The 14,959-nt window shown below is 46.9% G+C and overlaps 1 protein-coding gene across 1 annotated transcript in view; it reads left to right on the forward strand.

Moving 5' to 3' along the window:
* The first annotated feature begins 5,547 nt into the window (after positions 1-5,547).
* The window catches only part of LOC146343061 (uncharacterized), a 37,351-nt gene continuing 27,939 nt past the window's right edge, over positions 5,548-14,959 (forward strand). Inside the window, exons 1-2 of the mRNA XM_084806609.1 lie at positions 5,548-5,678; positions 14,792-14,830. Coding sequence (XP_084662735.1) covers positions 5,648-5,678; positions 14,792-14,830 — 70 coding nt within the window. The 5' untranslated portion in view covers positions 5,548-5,647. The remainder of the gene's footprint in view (positions 5,679-14,791; positions 14,831-14,959) is intronic.

Raw genomic sequence — 14,959 nt, forward strand, 5'->3', positions numbered from 1 at the left:
TAGAATAGTAAGGTTGGAAGGGGCCTACAAGGCCATCGAGTCCAACCCCCTGCTCAATGCAGAATCACTTTGAATTTTGTTTCTCTCTCCCATATTAGCTATCCTGCCCAATATTGTGTCATTTTACATGACTGAAGGGTTGCCTGCACCCATAAAGCCCACTGACAGGTATCCCTTTCTTCTCATCCATGTGGGAACAAATGATACCGCCAAGCGGAGTTACAAAGAAATCACGTCAGACTTTGAAGCTTTGGGAAGGAAACTCAAGAACTTGGGGCCCAGATAGTTTTCTCATCCATCCTTCCAGTAGTTAGAAGAGGGACAGAAGGGGAATGAAAAATACTCTGGGTGAGTGACTGGCTACAAAGGTGGTGCCGACGAGAGACATTTGGATTCTGGGACCACAGGCTATACTTCCTGGAAGATAGGCTGTTGGCAAGGGACGGGTTGCACCTCACAAAGGCTGGGGAGAATGTGTTTGGCCACAGCACAAAGAACTTCTTCAGGAGGGCTTTAAACTGAATCCTACGGGGAAGGGAGATGTAAAGTTGGGGGTAACAATGGACATAGGCGCATGCACTGCAATGGAGAGAACAGCTCTGATAGCGCTCAAGCCTACTTGTCCGCCTTGATCCATGGATCCAAATTTAAACCACATCAAAGGTCTTCTCAAGCACAATACAACCACAATGAAAACCCAGTGTATATACATAAGTAATTTACTCTCCGTGTTTTAAAATACACACGGTAACAGCACACACACACACACATATATTCAATATTCTACAGGTCTCCCGGTGTTTTTGCCTATAACTCCCATGATCCTTTACCATTGGCTGTACTGGTTGGGGCTGATCTGAGTTGTAGGCCCAACATCTGGAAGGCCACAAGCTGCCCAACCCAGTACTACAGAGTAGTGGTAGAATTCTGTTTCATCTACACAAAATCTTTCTCAAGTCTATTTGTGATAAGATTCTAAGTTCTTGGGGAAAATCTTTTTGTTGAGCTTTGAATGAGTTGTTGCCAAGTCAAAATCCTTGTGCTCATTTGGTGATTCAATAAATCTTCCAATCCCCAAAGCACCTTTTCAAAAATAAACATCCTTTCACTACATATTCCACTGGATTACAAAAATAATGATTTAGAAAACATACAACTTTTCCAACTGAAGGCCAAGCAATTTCTTCATCACCTGGTGATCAAATACTTTAGCTCCTCCTTCACAATGCAAGGACAGAATGAATTAAACTCTGCTTAATTTATCTCAGCTGTAGCTACCATGTTCTTGAAGAACAGTATTAATTCTTAAAGAGCCAGTTGTTTGCTAATGGAAATAGATGTTATCTCCTGCTAATATTGTCTTTTTACAGAAACATTGACAATTCAAATTTCCATTAAGCCCATGGAGAGTTACTGTCAAAATACAGGTAAAAATCCGAAATGCCTTTTGCTGACAAAGTAAGACATAATGATATTGCCCTCTCAGAGTACAAATATACACCTATTGCAATAAAACTCAGATCCTCAGGGGACAGATTACAGAGTGATACTGGGGTGGCCTCAAGTGTTTTGGTTCTGATTTGACTTTTGTGCTCACTGATCATTTGTCCAACACATGCTAAAGGACAGGGTGTCAGGGTTCCCTTGAAATCCCTCCTTCCTCAAGCGCGCGCACACACACACACACACACACACACACACAGAGGAGCTTCAGTCTCATGCCTTTAATTCATTATTCTCAGGTTTGTTACAGATGCAAATCCTCGATGACTCTCTGGCTACAAAGGAATGCCTCCAGGGGATTCAAATGGGATAAACGAAAGTTGCCTGCAGTTTGAAAGGGCGGGTGTCTGACTAGGCTCACTTAGAGAGGGTGGTCCCGCCCCTCGCCTGCTGCTCCCCTGCATAGTAGCCTCTCACGCATCGCTAACCGGATCAAGCATCTAAGCTCTGCCCCTGACATTTCCCTCTTAGCTCTGCATCTCCGCCTCGCATCTCTTAGGTCACAGTCCTCAAGCCCCTCCTTCTCCTGCTCGCTGCTTCTCACAGAGCGGGGTGAGGATGAGGATGAGGTTTCATGCCCGGCCATCTGGGAGCTGCTAACCTGACAAGCACGCCTACCCATATCTGAACTGGCCTGTGAAAAAACCTCCCCCAGTTCTGGCTGCTCCTCTTCTGAATCTGAGCTGCTATCTCCCTGTGCTCAGAATCAATCCTGACATCGGGGCACAAAATTATATAAACAGCATTATTAGACTGAGAAGTAGGGATGTACGAAAGTTATTTACCGTTTCACGGATCTGCTTTGCGGTGGGGGGGGGAGGCGCTCCGTCCCTCCCCCCAGAGTCCTGCCCGGCCGGCTCCACTCTGCGGGGATTCTGCGGAGCCGCCGGCTGGCTCTGCCAGCAGCCGGACATCCGGCCACTGGGTAACAGGGACGCCAATGGCGGCTGCTGTAGCCGCTGCCGTTTGCGTCCCTGTATTCAACCGTGATAGGCTACATAAAGACTTACGTAGCCTATCACGTCTGGGTAAAAAAAAAACCCAAAACGCGTACACAAATGGCGATGGCTACGGCGTTGCCCTTTATTTTCGCTTTATTTGCGTTCCCCTTTATTTTCGCCGTAATAGTCTATGTAAATCCTACGTAAATCCTCCCAAGGAGGGAGGAGTGCCCCTTTTTGGTATTTCCTGGCCATTTAGAAGATTTGAGGATCTCCAGCTACTGAGAGCAATCCACCAATTTCTTTCCCCAACAAAAGAGATACTTCGCGACTCTGCGTGGAGGATTAAGGGCGTCTCCAGCAGTACCTATGACTCTATTAAGCCTTCTCTCTGCACAGCCCACAGCTCCCAACCGCATGTTTCTACCTGAAGTTATGCTGCTATTCTGAATGTTCAAACACAGGAACCAATGTGTAAAGCCACATTCTTGTTTATATTTTTGTTTTCAGAAAAGATAATATGACTTTGTGTCTTGAGAAAAGCTGCTCTGCAGAATTCTGTAACTTACGTGCCCTAAACTTCTCCCACTCTAGCTACCCATCTGCCCTCCTAACTTCAACAGATTCAAACAGCTGGAGAATGGGTCAGGGATGGGTCTCTCTCTCTCCATGAGTGTGTGTGTGTGCGTGTGCATAGCAGCTACAGCGATCTCACCCCCTCCACTGCTGGCATGCAAATGCTCGTTTTCTGGGCCGTGATGATCCACAAAGCAACCGAATGCCTTGACTCAGCCACCGTCTTTGCCACGCTCAGCGTGGGCACAGGAGAGACGGACGCATCGGCTTCCTTCCCACCTGCGTCCGTGAATCCATTCAGAGAGAGGCTGGAAGAGAAAAGAGCTCAAGACCTGAACGCTCCACGGAAGGGAGAGGAGAGACACCCGGCCCCTGGCAGCACCAGTCCCTCAGGCCAGCAGCACAGCAGGAAGGGTAATATCGGTGCTAGCGCCTGACGGAGCCCCTCTCCTGGCACGAGCCTGCCCATACGCTGCGACCTTCGGGGCGCCTCCTCCAAGGGAGGCTCAGAGGTGGCGTCAAAGCAGAGCTCTTCCTTGGCGGTGGTCCTCTGATTGTGGAACGGACTCCCCAGGACGCCTGCCTGGTGCCAACATGGCCGACTTCTTGCCACCCGCTTAAGACCTTCCCCTACTCTCAGGCATTTGGCAGCACATGACCGGGTCTTCAATGGGTCCTGGGATTTCTTATTGCTGGTGATTAAAATTGCTTGTGTGAATATGTGTGTGTGTTGTCTGTTTATAGCTAAGCTGTTTTTTTGTTATGCATAATACTGTATTTTAAGGGTTTTAATCTTTGCAACCCACCCCGAGATCTTTGGCTATCGATACATAACAATAAATGAAAACTGAAAAGTGATATGAGTCAAAATCAACCATCTGCTTTAGAGGCTGGTGATTGAAATGAGCCTTTTGCAGGCCTGCAGCTCTCACCGACAGGAAGTGGAAGTGGGCAGCATGAAAGAAGCACCGCTGACGGACCCTGCTGGTTAATAGCGGTGCAGCCCGGTGTAGCTATCCTGTCTTCTGGTGTCTTATTCAAGGGCATGGGCCATCATGTAGACAGATGGAGACTGCTGAATTCAGTGGAGCAGGGACACTGGGGGAGGAGGTGATGAACCATTTCTCTTCAGTCCCCTGTTAATATTTGAGGTTAGAAGTGGGCTGAGGATGAGGGAAAATGTAGTTCACAAGAACCATGCCATTGTAGTCTGGTGTTACTATCCAGTCTGTTGGGATTTTCAAGGGATATGTAGGAAGACGGAGACTGAAGCATTTCACTGGACACTTGTCTTGAGGGAGGGAGGCATTAGTCTTTACCCACAAGTCATTTTTGTGAGCCAGTATTTAATTTCTGTTACATTTCCAGAGGTCAGAAAGTAGGTGGTGGGATTGTTTGCATATGTCATTTCCATAAAAGTAGAGCAGTTTTTGAAACTTTTTAATTTTTATACAATGTTCCAGCTATTGTCCCTATTGTGACAATATCTTCACTGAAATCAACTGGAAGAGACCAACGCCCCCCCCCCCCGCCTCCTGCGGGGCAAAATGCAACTCAATGCTGAGTACCTTGGAACATAGTGTCCTTTGAAAATATGGTGCAGTTTAGTCCTCCCCTTCGCCACCCCCAAATCCTGGAATCCAATGCCTAAGCTGATTCTACCCTGCCAGGTTACAACACAAGAAAACAAGTTGAAAACCAGCATCTCATTCTCAGTTGCAATCCTGAATGTGGAAAGGATCTTATTTTCTGAGAAAATGTTTGCCATTTCTTGAACCTGCAGTTGCGTTCGCAAAATGTGTACATGAGAAATGCACTATTTTCTTGAAATGCACAACTGCTTTAGTCGGTGGGGGAAATTTGTGCAAATGTGGGAAGTTTTTGTGAAACTTTTACATTTGATACGTGTTCTGCACAATGTTCCCATCCTCACAAAACAAACAACACTCACAAATGTGAGTGCAAAGCATGGGGAAGTGAGCTGATGTTGAGGGAATCTTGGCCAACTTGAACATGGCTCGTTTGCCAAGCCCTATGGGCTAATGCCAAAGTTGGCTTCTTATTGAGAGAAAAGAAATGAGGCTGCATCAGTTGTGCTCTGGCCTTCGGGCCAGCTGCTCTCTTTCCTGGATGCAGAGTGGTACTGGACTCCCCCATGGAAGACCTTGGCTTGCACTGGGCAGTGGAAGTGAGGAATCCACCTCCTTGGATGTTTTTAGGCCTATGAAGGAAGTGCCATTTCCAGACCCCAGTTATGATGCACAGCACTAAGCTCAATTGCTTTCTCACCTCTGGCCGCACATTGCTGCTTTCTGCTGTTCTTTAGTGCTTTGGTTAGAAGAGAGGACAAGAGAAGGCAGAGCAAAGCTGGATGTGGTGAGCTGCCCTTGACAGCTTTTAATACAGCCTTTGGTGTGGCCCAGGCCTAGGAGCTGAGCTGTGGGCTTGCTGGGCCATGGGTGAGATGTGCTGGGGGAAGGGGGTGGTGATGCAGTTCCTGTCTAGTTCTTTCCCATGAGAGGAGAGTGAGAGCAGGTGCAGAAACATAATCTCTTTTGGGAAAGCAAGCAGGACAGTAGTGGAGCTGAGAAGAAGTCATGCGACCTCCAAGAGGCAAGAGATTCTGAATGAGGATGGAGTTAAAGGCTTTGGGGACAGGTTTGGTGCCTCTCTTTTCCCTCTGCTCACATGTCCATCTCATCTCATTTTTCTTGCTTTAATGTGACTGATTTGGGCCAGTGATTCCCGAGAGTGCAGGTTGGGATGTCACTGTTTAAATTAGGCATGGCTCCTCTGCATGTAAGAGTTGGGTAAGAATTAGTAGTTGAACTGGTAAATGCTTCTCATTCAACTGTCGAGGGCAGAGAGGAGAGCGTTGCCAGAAGGAAGGCAGCCATTCCGGAAGGAGCAGTTCCGTTGCATCCTTCCCACACCCAATTGCCTTTTGCTACCCATTGCAGAATGAGAGATGTAGACAGTTTCCTCAAACCTAAACTTGCAGCAATACGAGGTGGTCTGGTGGCCTGTAAGGCACAGTCTTCTTTACATCCTCCATTTCCTCTGAGAGGCTGGGATTTGCTGCTCCTGCCATGCGCTTCCAAGAGGCGCCTGGACATGGTGCTGCATGGTCACTTAATGTTGTTTCCAGAGTCCGTATGGGGAAAAAAGATGGCTTCCCATGAGTGACCACTTTTGAGTGTTGGTAGCATCACTATTCATGCCACCTCAGTGCTGGGGCTGCTTCTTTAGGCTTGGGGACTTCCCTCCTGTATGAACCATGGAGTGTATCGGCCGTCTCTCTGTGCTCCTTGCTGAAGCTCCTTCTTGCCTCGCTGCTTCCATCCTCCTTCTCCTGCTCCCTTCTGCACCCTCTTCTCAGCTTCCCAGCCTGCACTGTGCATCCTCTCCATGTCGGTATATAAAATGAAAGGATACTAACAATAGATTTGCAGGGGTAAACACCTCTATTTGCATGTAAATTTAATGGGGTGTGTGCTAAATGAATGAATGAAATGAATATGTCTATTTGCTTGATGCACTGTGTTGACTTGGAGAAACAATTTGGTGTTTTTGTAGCCCTTCAGACATTTATTAACAAAGCTCTAGAAGTGTGATCAGAAACAGGGCTGTGTGTCACTTTTTGCCATCCTTTTAGGCACCAGTAGTGTCCATGATAAGGAACCATTGCTGTTAGAGGAAGTGATCCAACTATTTCATTTTAGACCCTGGACGTAATGGTCTTATGGGGGTCGGGTGGGGGCTTCAAATGACCATCTGTATTACTGTAGTTGTGATGCACACAACTGATATTCCTATACTCTCCACACACCCCACATCAGCATTCTGTGCTTTACAACTGCTTCGTGATACCTTAGAGCAAAACACAAAGAGTTTGCAATCCGTGACTAAAAGCAACAGCAACCAATAGTCTGAGCATTGGCAGTTTGGTGTTTTAATCTCACTTAAATCATAGCACTGTCATGACTGTGGGAATAAAAAGGAGTCTGTTTCTCCTGCCTTGATGCTAAACAATTTACTTGGGAATAATCAGCATCAAATATTTTGGCCACCTAATGCGAAGAGAAAACTCCCTGGAAAAGACCCTGATGCTGGGAAAGACTGAAGGCAAAAGGAGAAGGGGACGGCAGAGGATGTTGTAGAAAAGGATAATATATTTATAAAGTAAAAATAAAACCATTAGCACCTAAAACTATGTAATGCCTTGCCAGCCAGCGCTGTACTATATTTTTTTGAAAATGCAAGAAGAAACAAAACATCACCAAGACTCCAGTACTGTAATTCTGGGTATTTTTGCTAGAGATTCACGAATCAGCAAAACTTGAGCTCCCCGAAGTTCTCGAAACACCTTCCAAGTTTTGATCTTAAAAAAAAAAAAATTTGCATGAAATTCAAGGGTAATCTCCTGCATATTTTTGGAAAGTATATATTAATTGTATGCATCTATGAAATGTACCCATTCTTCTCCCATTGATTAAAGCATATTTGTGTGCATTTTTAAAAAGTATGCATTTTTCATGCACAGTTTTTTCCAGTATATGCATATTGTTGAACAGATTTTTTTTGGACCACAGATCACATTGCAAGTTCAGGTATGTATGGACTTTGAACACAGTTTGCATCTGCATCTGTGTTTGGTCCAGAAGGTGCAAACCATGTAAATCTTGCATAAAAACTAGGGTTGGTGGAGAATTTCTCCCCGAAACTTCGGGGGGCCGAGCTCCAACATGTTCGGCCCCCCGAACAAGTTTCGGGGAGAAATCCTCCGAACCCCCCCGCCCCCCCCGGGACGGGACTTACCTTCGCCGAATGTCCCTCCCGGCGGCGGGTCCGGCCGGCGGTTTGGCGGGTGTTCGAGCGGGGCGGGAGCGGCAGCCGGTCTTTCGACCGGCTGCCGCCGCCGCCATTGCAATAAAAGAAAAAAAAAAATGCCCCCTGATAGGCTACGTGACGATTCACGTAGCCTATCACGGCTAGATTTGCAAAGTCAGCCGTGTTAGGCTACGTCACTCGTCACGTAGCCTATCACGGGTGACTTAAAAAAAAAAAAAAAAGTGTGTACGGATAATGGCGGCCCCCATAGGGAGCCGCCATTCCCGTTCCTTATTTGGTCGCTGTAGTCTACGTAAAGATTTACGTAGACTACGGCGACTAAATAAGGAACGCGAATGGCGGCTCCCTATGGGGGCCGCCATTAGCGTACGCGCTTTTTTTTTTTTTTAAGTCACCCGTGATAGGCTACGTGACGATTGATGTAGCCTATCACGGCTGACTTTGCAGATCTAGCCGTGATAGGCTACGTGAATCGTCACGTAGCCTATCAGGGGGCGTTTAAAAAAAAAAAACTTTCGCGTTCGCGGCCGGGCGAGGCGGGAAGCCTCCTCCCCGGCCTGAATTTCGGCCGGGGCGAGGCGGGAAGCCTCCCCCCCGGGCTGAATTTCAGCCGGGCCAAGGCGGGAATCCTCCCCCCCCTGGGCTGAACTCGCGGGGGGACCAGCGAAGCGCCTCCCCCCCACCGCGAACGTCCTTCGAGGACAGGTAAGGGACTTTCGTCCACCCCTAATAAAAACCAGTTGAAGGAATTTCTCACACATCCTTAATTTTTCCAAATACTTTACAGCCTACGCTGCCTAAGGACTTTGGCAGCAGCAGGAAGTGCAATTGCAAGCCAGTGGAAAAATGTTGTGCGTGCTTCTCTCAAGGCTTGGTTTTGGAGGCTTTGGGATCATAGAATCATAGAATAGTAGGGTTGGAAGGGGCCTACAAGGCCATTGAGTCCAACCCCCTGCTCAATGCAGGAATCCAACTCAGAGCATCCCTGGCACATGGCTGTCCAGCCTCGTCTTGAACGCCTCCAGTGTGGAAGAGCCCACCACCTCCCTAGAGAATTGGGTCCATTGTCGTACTGCGCTAACAATCAGGAAGCTTTTCCTCATGTTCAGCCAGAATCTGGCCTCCTGTAACTTGAGCGCATTATTCCGTGTCCTGCACTCTGGGATGATCAAGAAGAGATCCTGGCCTTCCTCTCTGTGACAAACTTTCAAGTACTTGAAGAGTGCTATCATATCTCCCCTCAGTCTTCTCTTCTCAAGGCTAAACATGCCCAGTTCTTTCAGTCTCTCCTCATAGGGCTTTGTTTCCAGTCCCCTGATCATCTTTGTTGCCCTCCTCTGAACCCTCTCCAGCTTGTCTGCATCCTTCTTAAAGTGTGGTGCCCAGAACTGTACTCCAGATGAGGCCTAAGCAGTGCTGAGTAGAGGGGAACTAGTACTTCCCGGGATTTGGAAGCTATGCTTCTATGAATGCATCCCAAAATAGCCTTGGCCTTTTTTGCAGCCACATCACATTGTTGGCTCATATTCAGCTTGTGATCGACAACAATGCCAAGATCCTTCTCGCTTGTCGTGTTGTTGAGCCATGTATCCCCCATCTTGTAACTGTGCATTTGATTTCTTTTTCATATGTGCAGAACTTGGCATTTATCCCTGTTAAATGTCATTCTGTTGTTTTCTGCCCAGCGCTCCAGTCTATCCAGATCACTTTGCATTTTGTTTCTGTCTTCCAAAGTATTAGCTATCCCGCCCAATTTCGTGTCATCTGCAAATTTGATCAGCATTCCCTGCACCTCCTTCTCCAAGTCTTTAATAAAAATATTGAAGAGCACTGGGCCCAGGACTGAGCCCTGTGGTACCCCACTCATTACCTCTCCCCAGTTTGAGAAGGTCCCATTGATAAGCACTCTTTGAGTCCAATTCTGTAACCAACTGTGGATCCACCGGATAATTGTTTCATCTAGCCCACTTTGAGCTAGTTTGCTCATCAGGATATCATGGGGCACTTTGTCGAAAGCTTTGCTGAAGTTGAGGTATATGGTGTCTACAGCATTCCCATGGTCTACAAGGGAGGTTACTTGATCAAAAAATGAGATCAGATTCGTCTGGAAGGACTTGTTTTTGACAAATCCATGTTGGTTTCGAGTAATCACTGCATTGTTTTCAAGGTGCTTCCAGATGGATTGCTTGATCATCTGCTCCAGAATTTTCCCAGGGATTGATGTCAGACTGACTGGTCTGTAGTTCCCAGGTTCCTCCTTTTTACCCTTTTTGAAGATAGGGACAACATTAGCCCTCCTCCAGTCATCTGGCACTTCCCCCGTCCTCCATGATTTCTCAAACAGTATAGACAGAGGTTCTGAGAGTTCTTCTTCCAGTTCCTTTATTATTCTAGGGTGCAGCTCATCTGGCCCTAGAGATTTGAACTCATTCAAAGTAACTAGGTGTTCCTTGACCATATGCCTATCAATGTCAAGCTGCAATCCTGCCCCTTCAGCCTATACTTCACCATTGCCAGGGGGGTCATAGACCCTCTTTTGGGAGAAGACTGAGCCAAAGTAGGAATTGAGCACCTCTGCCTTTTCTTTCTCATCTGTTATCATTTTGCCATCCTTTTTTAATAGCTGAACAACCATTTCTTTCCTCTGCCTTTTACTATGCACGTAGCTGAAGAAAGCCTTTTTGTTGTTTTTAGCATCCCTCGCTAACCTCAGCTTGTTCTCAGCTTTAGCCTTCCTGACGCCATCCCTGCAATTCTGTGCTACCTGCATGTACTCTTCCTTTGTTACTTGGCCTTCTTTCCACTTCCTATATGTGTCCTTTTTTGTTTTCAGGTCATGCCGAAGCTTTTTGGGAAGCCACATTGGCTTCTTCTGTTGTCTTCCACCTTTTCTTCTTGTTGGAATTGTTTGTAATTGTGCCTTGAGAATTTCCTTTTTTAAAAGCTCCCACCCATCTTGGACTCCTTTTCTCATTAGCGTCGCTTGCCATGGGACCTTACTGATCATTGTTCTGAGTTTATTAAAATCAGCTTTCCTAAAATCCAGGGTATGCGTTTGACTGCACTTGGCTTTTGCTTCCCTTAGAACCAAGAACTCAAGTATAACGTGGTCACTTTCCCCCAGAGTTCCTGTAACTGCTAGTTGATCCACTAAGTCATCTCTGTTGGTTAGGATCAAGTCAATGATAGCCGATCCTCTAGTTCCTTCCTCTACTTTCTGTAGGAGGAAGTGATCTGCCACACAAGTCAGGAATTTCCTGGAGGGGCCATGTTTTGCAGAATTTGTCTCCCAACAAATATTGGGGAAATTGAAGTCCCCCATTACTACTACATCCTCGTCTTCTCCTTGATTGGGTGGCTGGTAGTAGACTCTGACCATCAGGTTCCTTTTATTCTTTGCTCCATTTATTTTGATCCAGATGCTCTCGATGGGGCTACCAAGCTCATCCTCCTGTATTTCTGTGCAGAGATATGTATTTTTCACATACAGTGCAACCCCACCTCCCTGTCTGTTCCTCCTGTTCTTTTCGAACAAGTTATATCCTTCACTTGCTGTATTCCAGTCATGAGAGTCATCCCACCAAGTCTCAGTTATACCTATCAAGTCATAATTTCCCTCCTGTCTTAAGAGTTCAAGTTCGTTCTGTTTGTTTCCCATACTCTGGGCATTAGTATATAGACATTGAAGACCATGTGCTTCATAGTCTGGCTTTCTTCCTACAAGTGTCTGAAGACTATTATTGGGCGCTGTCAGAGCTGTTCTCTCCGTTGCAGTGCATGCACCTACGCCCATTGTTACCCCCAACATTACATCTCCCTTCCCCGTAGGATTCAGTTTAAAGCCCTCTTGATGAAGTTCTTCATGCTGTGGCCAAACACATTCTTCCCATCCTTTGTGAGGTGCAACCCGTCCCTTGCCAACAGCCCATCTTCTAGGAAGTATAGGCCGTGGTCCCAGAATCCAAATCTCTCTCGTCGGCACCACCTTCGTAGCCATTCACCCGGAGTATTTTTCATTCCCTTTCTATCCCTCTTCTAACTACTGGAAGGATGGATGAGAAAACTATCTGGGCCCCCAAGTGCTTGAGTTTCCTTCCCAAAGCTTCAAAGTCTGACGTGATTTCTTCGTAGCTCCGCTTGGCGGTATCATTTGTTCCCACATGGATGAGAAGAAAGGGATACCTGTCAGTGGGCTTTATGAGTGCAGGCAACCTTTCAGTCATGTCTCTAATCCATCCTCCTGGGAGACAACATACCTGGCGAGTCCATGGGTCTTCACGACATACTTGGGTCTCATTCCCACGCAGCAAGGAGTCTCCCACTACTACCACTCTTCTCTTCTTCTTGTTGTAGGCCTGGGTTTCATCGCCTCTGTTTGACTGACCTTCAGCCTCTTGCTCACTCTCATGTAGATTCCCCTGTGATTCTTCCTCTGCAGGCTGTCCTCCAGTCTCATCCGCAAGTACCTGGAATCGGTTCCACAGCTCCACTGCTTCCACCGGTGCAGAGTGGCATCTAGTTCTTCTTCTCCTAACTGTCACCCTTCTCCAAGGAGTATCCTCTACTCCATTTTTCTTCACCTCAGCATTTCCCACTTCTGCCTCATCTTGCTGTTGCTCTTCAAGCTTCTGGTCTGCCCTTTGCTGCTGTAGTTCCCCCATTCTGTCCAAGAACTCTTCGTGTTCTCTTATTCCCCGGAGGGTCGACAGTCGCCGCTCCAGTCCACTTACTTTTTCCTCCAGCAGCGTGATCAACTTGCACTTGTTGCAGGTGTAGGCCATGTTGTTCTCAGGCAAGAAAACAAACATTGCACACACCTTGCAGGTCACCACCACTGGAGAGTCTTGTCCTTCCATAGCCTCTTTTCCCTTTTTGTGTCTAGCTTTGTGATTGTTCTAGACTGGCCTGTGCCTGCTCCTCTACTCAGTAGAGGTAAAAAGCAGAGTCCCACTGGTGTGGAAGTGTGTGCTACAAGACAAATAAATGAAAAAAAGTTAGTTAAAAAATTAAAAAGAAAAAAAATTTAAAAAATTAAAAAAATTTTAAAAAATTAAAAATGTTAGGGGCCTCCCCCTTGACCTCCCCTGCCGAACTCCCCTGGCCAACTCCTGTTTGCTCCCCCTGTTCACTGACTCTGGTCGCTCGCTTTCTGGGAGCTTGCTTGCTTCTGTAGTCCCTGGACCAGCTGGAGCAGCTTGCTTTGCTCTGCTCTGCTCTGCTCAGCTGGGAGGCGGGAAACAGACTGAAGCTTCCCGCCCACTCAGCTGCTGGGAGTACTCAGGCCACCCCCCCCAATTCAGTTGGAGCTCTCAGAAGCACCTGGTGAGCTCACAGCCACTCAGAAGGATAAAGGGCAGCCCCCTGGGCTTCCTGCAGCCCACTTACGTCTTAGGCTCTGTCTCCTTTGTCTCTTCTACCACTGCACCTCCCCTGGCCAACTCCTGTTTGCTCCCCCTGTTCACTCGCTCTGGTCACTCACTCTCTGGGAGCTCGCTTGCTTCTGTAGTCCCTGGACCAGCTGGAGCAGCTTGCTCTGCTCTGCTCTGCTCTGGTCTGCTCAGCTGGGAGGCGGGAAACAGACTAGTAATTTTGTCCATTTATTAATGGACAGAATTACCCACCAAAATTACCCAAAATTACCCACCATTAAGGTTTTTAGTCATGCAAAACCTTAAACATTCAGTGCAACATCACACCCATTTTTGTGGAATGCTGATCACACATCCCAGAATGCTGATCGCATGCCCCTCCGGATCATGATATGATTTTGCTAATCTACTAAGAGAAAATTATTTCACCTTGAAGGTTTTCCAATCCTGTACTCTGTGCCTCTGGACTGAATTGGAGTACATTTGATTGTTTTCTTGACTTTTTCAGGTTATGTTGAGCCCATGTTCTTTTTACTAGAAGATTTTTTTTTATAAAAGAAGAAAGAAAGGGTGGTGTGGCATCCTGTGTCAGCCCTGGCCAGCCTTGGCATCTCCATGCTGGCCCAGATCCTGATGCTGGACCTGTTTGTCATAGCCCCCATCAGCCCCTGCTGCTCTCTGGGTGGTCAGCTGAGCTCCTCCCTGGGTTTTCCTTGAGAGTGAAGAAAAAGAGGAAACGCCCCCCCCCCTTAAATGGATATTTGTCCGGTAAATGTCTACCAGGGCTAGTACTATTGTTGTGATGGTGCAATCTACTCCTGTTGGCTCAGGAAACTAACCTCCCGTCCTCAGCCTGTGTCTCATTGCCATTTCCCCTCTCAGTTGGAAACGTTTGTTTTCAGCTTGTAAACCTCCCACTGCTCAATTTCTTCCTCTTCACTCTGCTTTACTTTACGGGAACCAAGTCTCCTCTGTTAGAATCTTCTCTTGAGAGCCTGCCAGAGGACCCTCCTGGTTTTGAAGGCCGTCGTGTCCAATTCCAGTTTAAGGATAGTGATCCATCGGGATGCTTGCCCAGCACCAGTTAGCACCTGGACAGCAGAACGAGCTGACAGGCACACAGGAGACATGACCACAGCCTTTGATGCTATGTTGGGATGTTCTGTCTATTTAAGTTATTTCTAAATTTGCATCTTTGCCTATAAATCTGTATGAAAATTGCTATCCTGTTTGGTCCTTTTGGCAGCGGGGGGGGGGGATTGATGCATTTTTATTTATCTTTTGGCTACTTCATTATTTTTTTTCCCCACTCTAGACTTTTCCTCTCCCTCCATGAGTTTTCGGATTCATTCTAATCCTCAAAAATCATTCCATTAGTTTGCTTGGCCTTCCTTCCTTCCTTCCTTCCTTCCTTCCTTCCTTCCTTCCTTCCTTCCATGTGTCCCACGAGAAGTTCAGGCTATGAAAAATGAAATTGTCCTGGTACAGATTTTACAAACATTTGACCGTTTATTCTTTCATAAGCACCCACTCTCTTCTTTTCTCTTTCAGTCACAATATCAGTACTTTCCTGGATGGTGCCTATTGCAGGTAACAAGAACTTTAATTCATTCCCGTAGCCAGCAGCCAATTTGCAGTAAAGTGTGATCCTCAACACAGATCAAGGGGAGAGCAGGCCTTATCCATTATGGCAAAGAAAAGTGAAACTAAAACGCAAAG

This window comes from Heloderma suspectum, chromosome 6, assembly GCF_057233095.1.
Source record: "Heloderma suspectum isolate Gila_16-S chromosome 6, 16-S_ref, whole genome shotgun sequence".
NCBI classification, from domain to species: Eukaryota; Metazoa; Chordata; class Lepidosauria; order Squamata; family Helodermatidae; genus Heloderma; species Heloderma suspectum.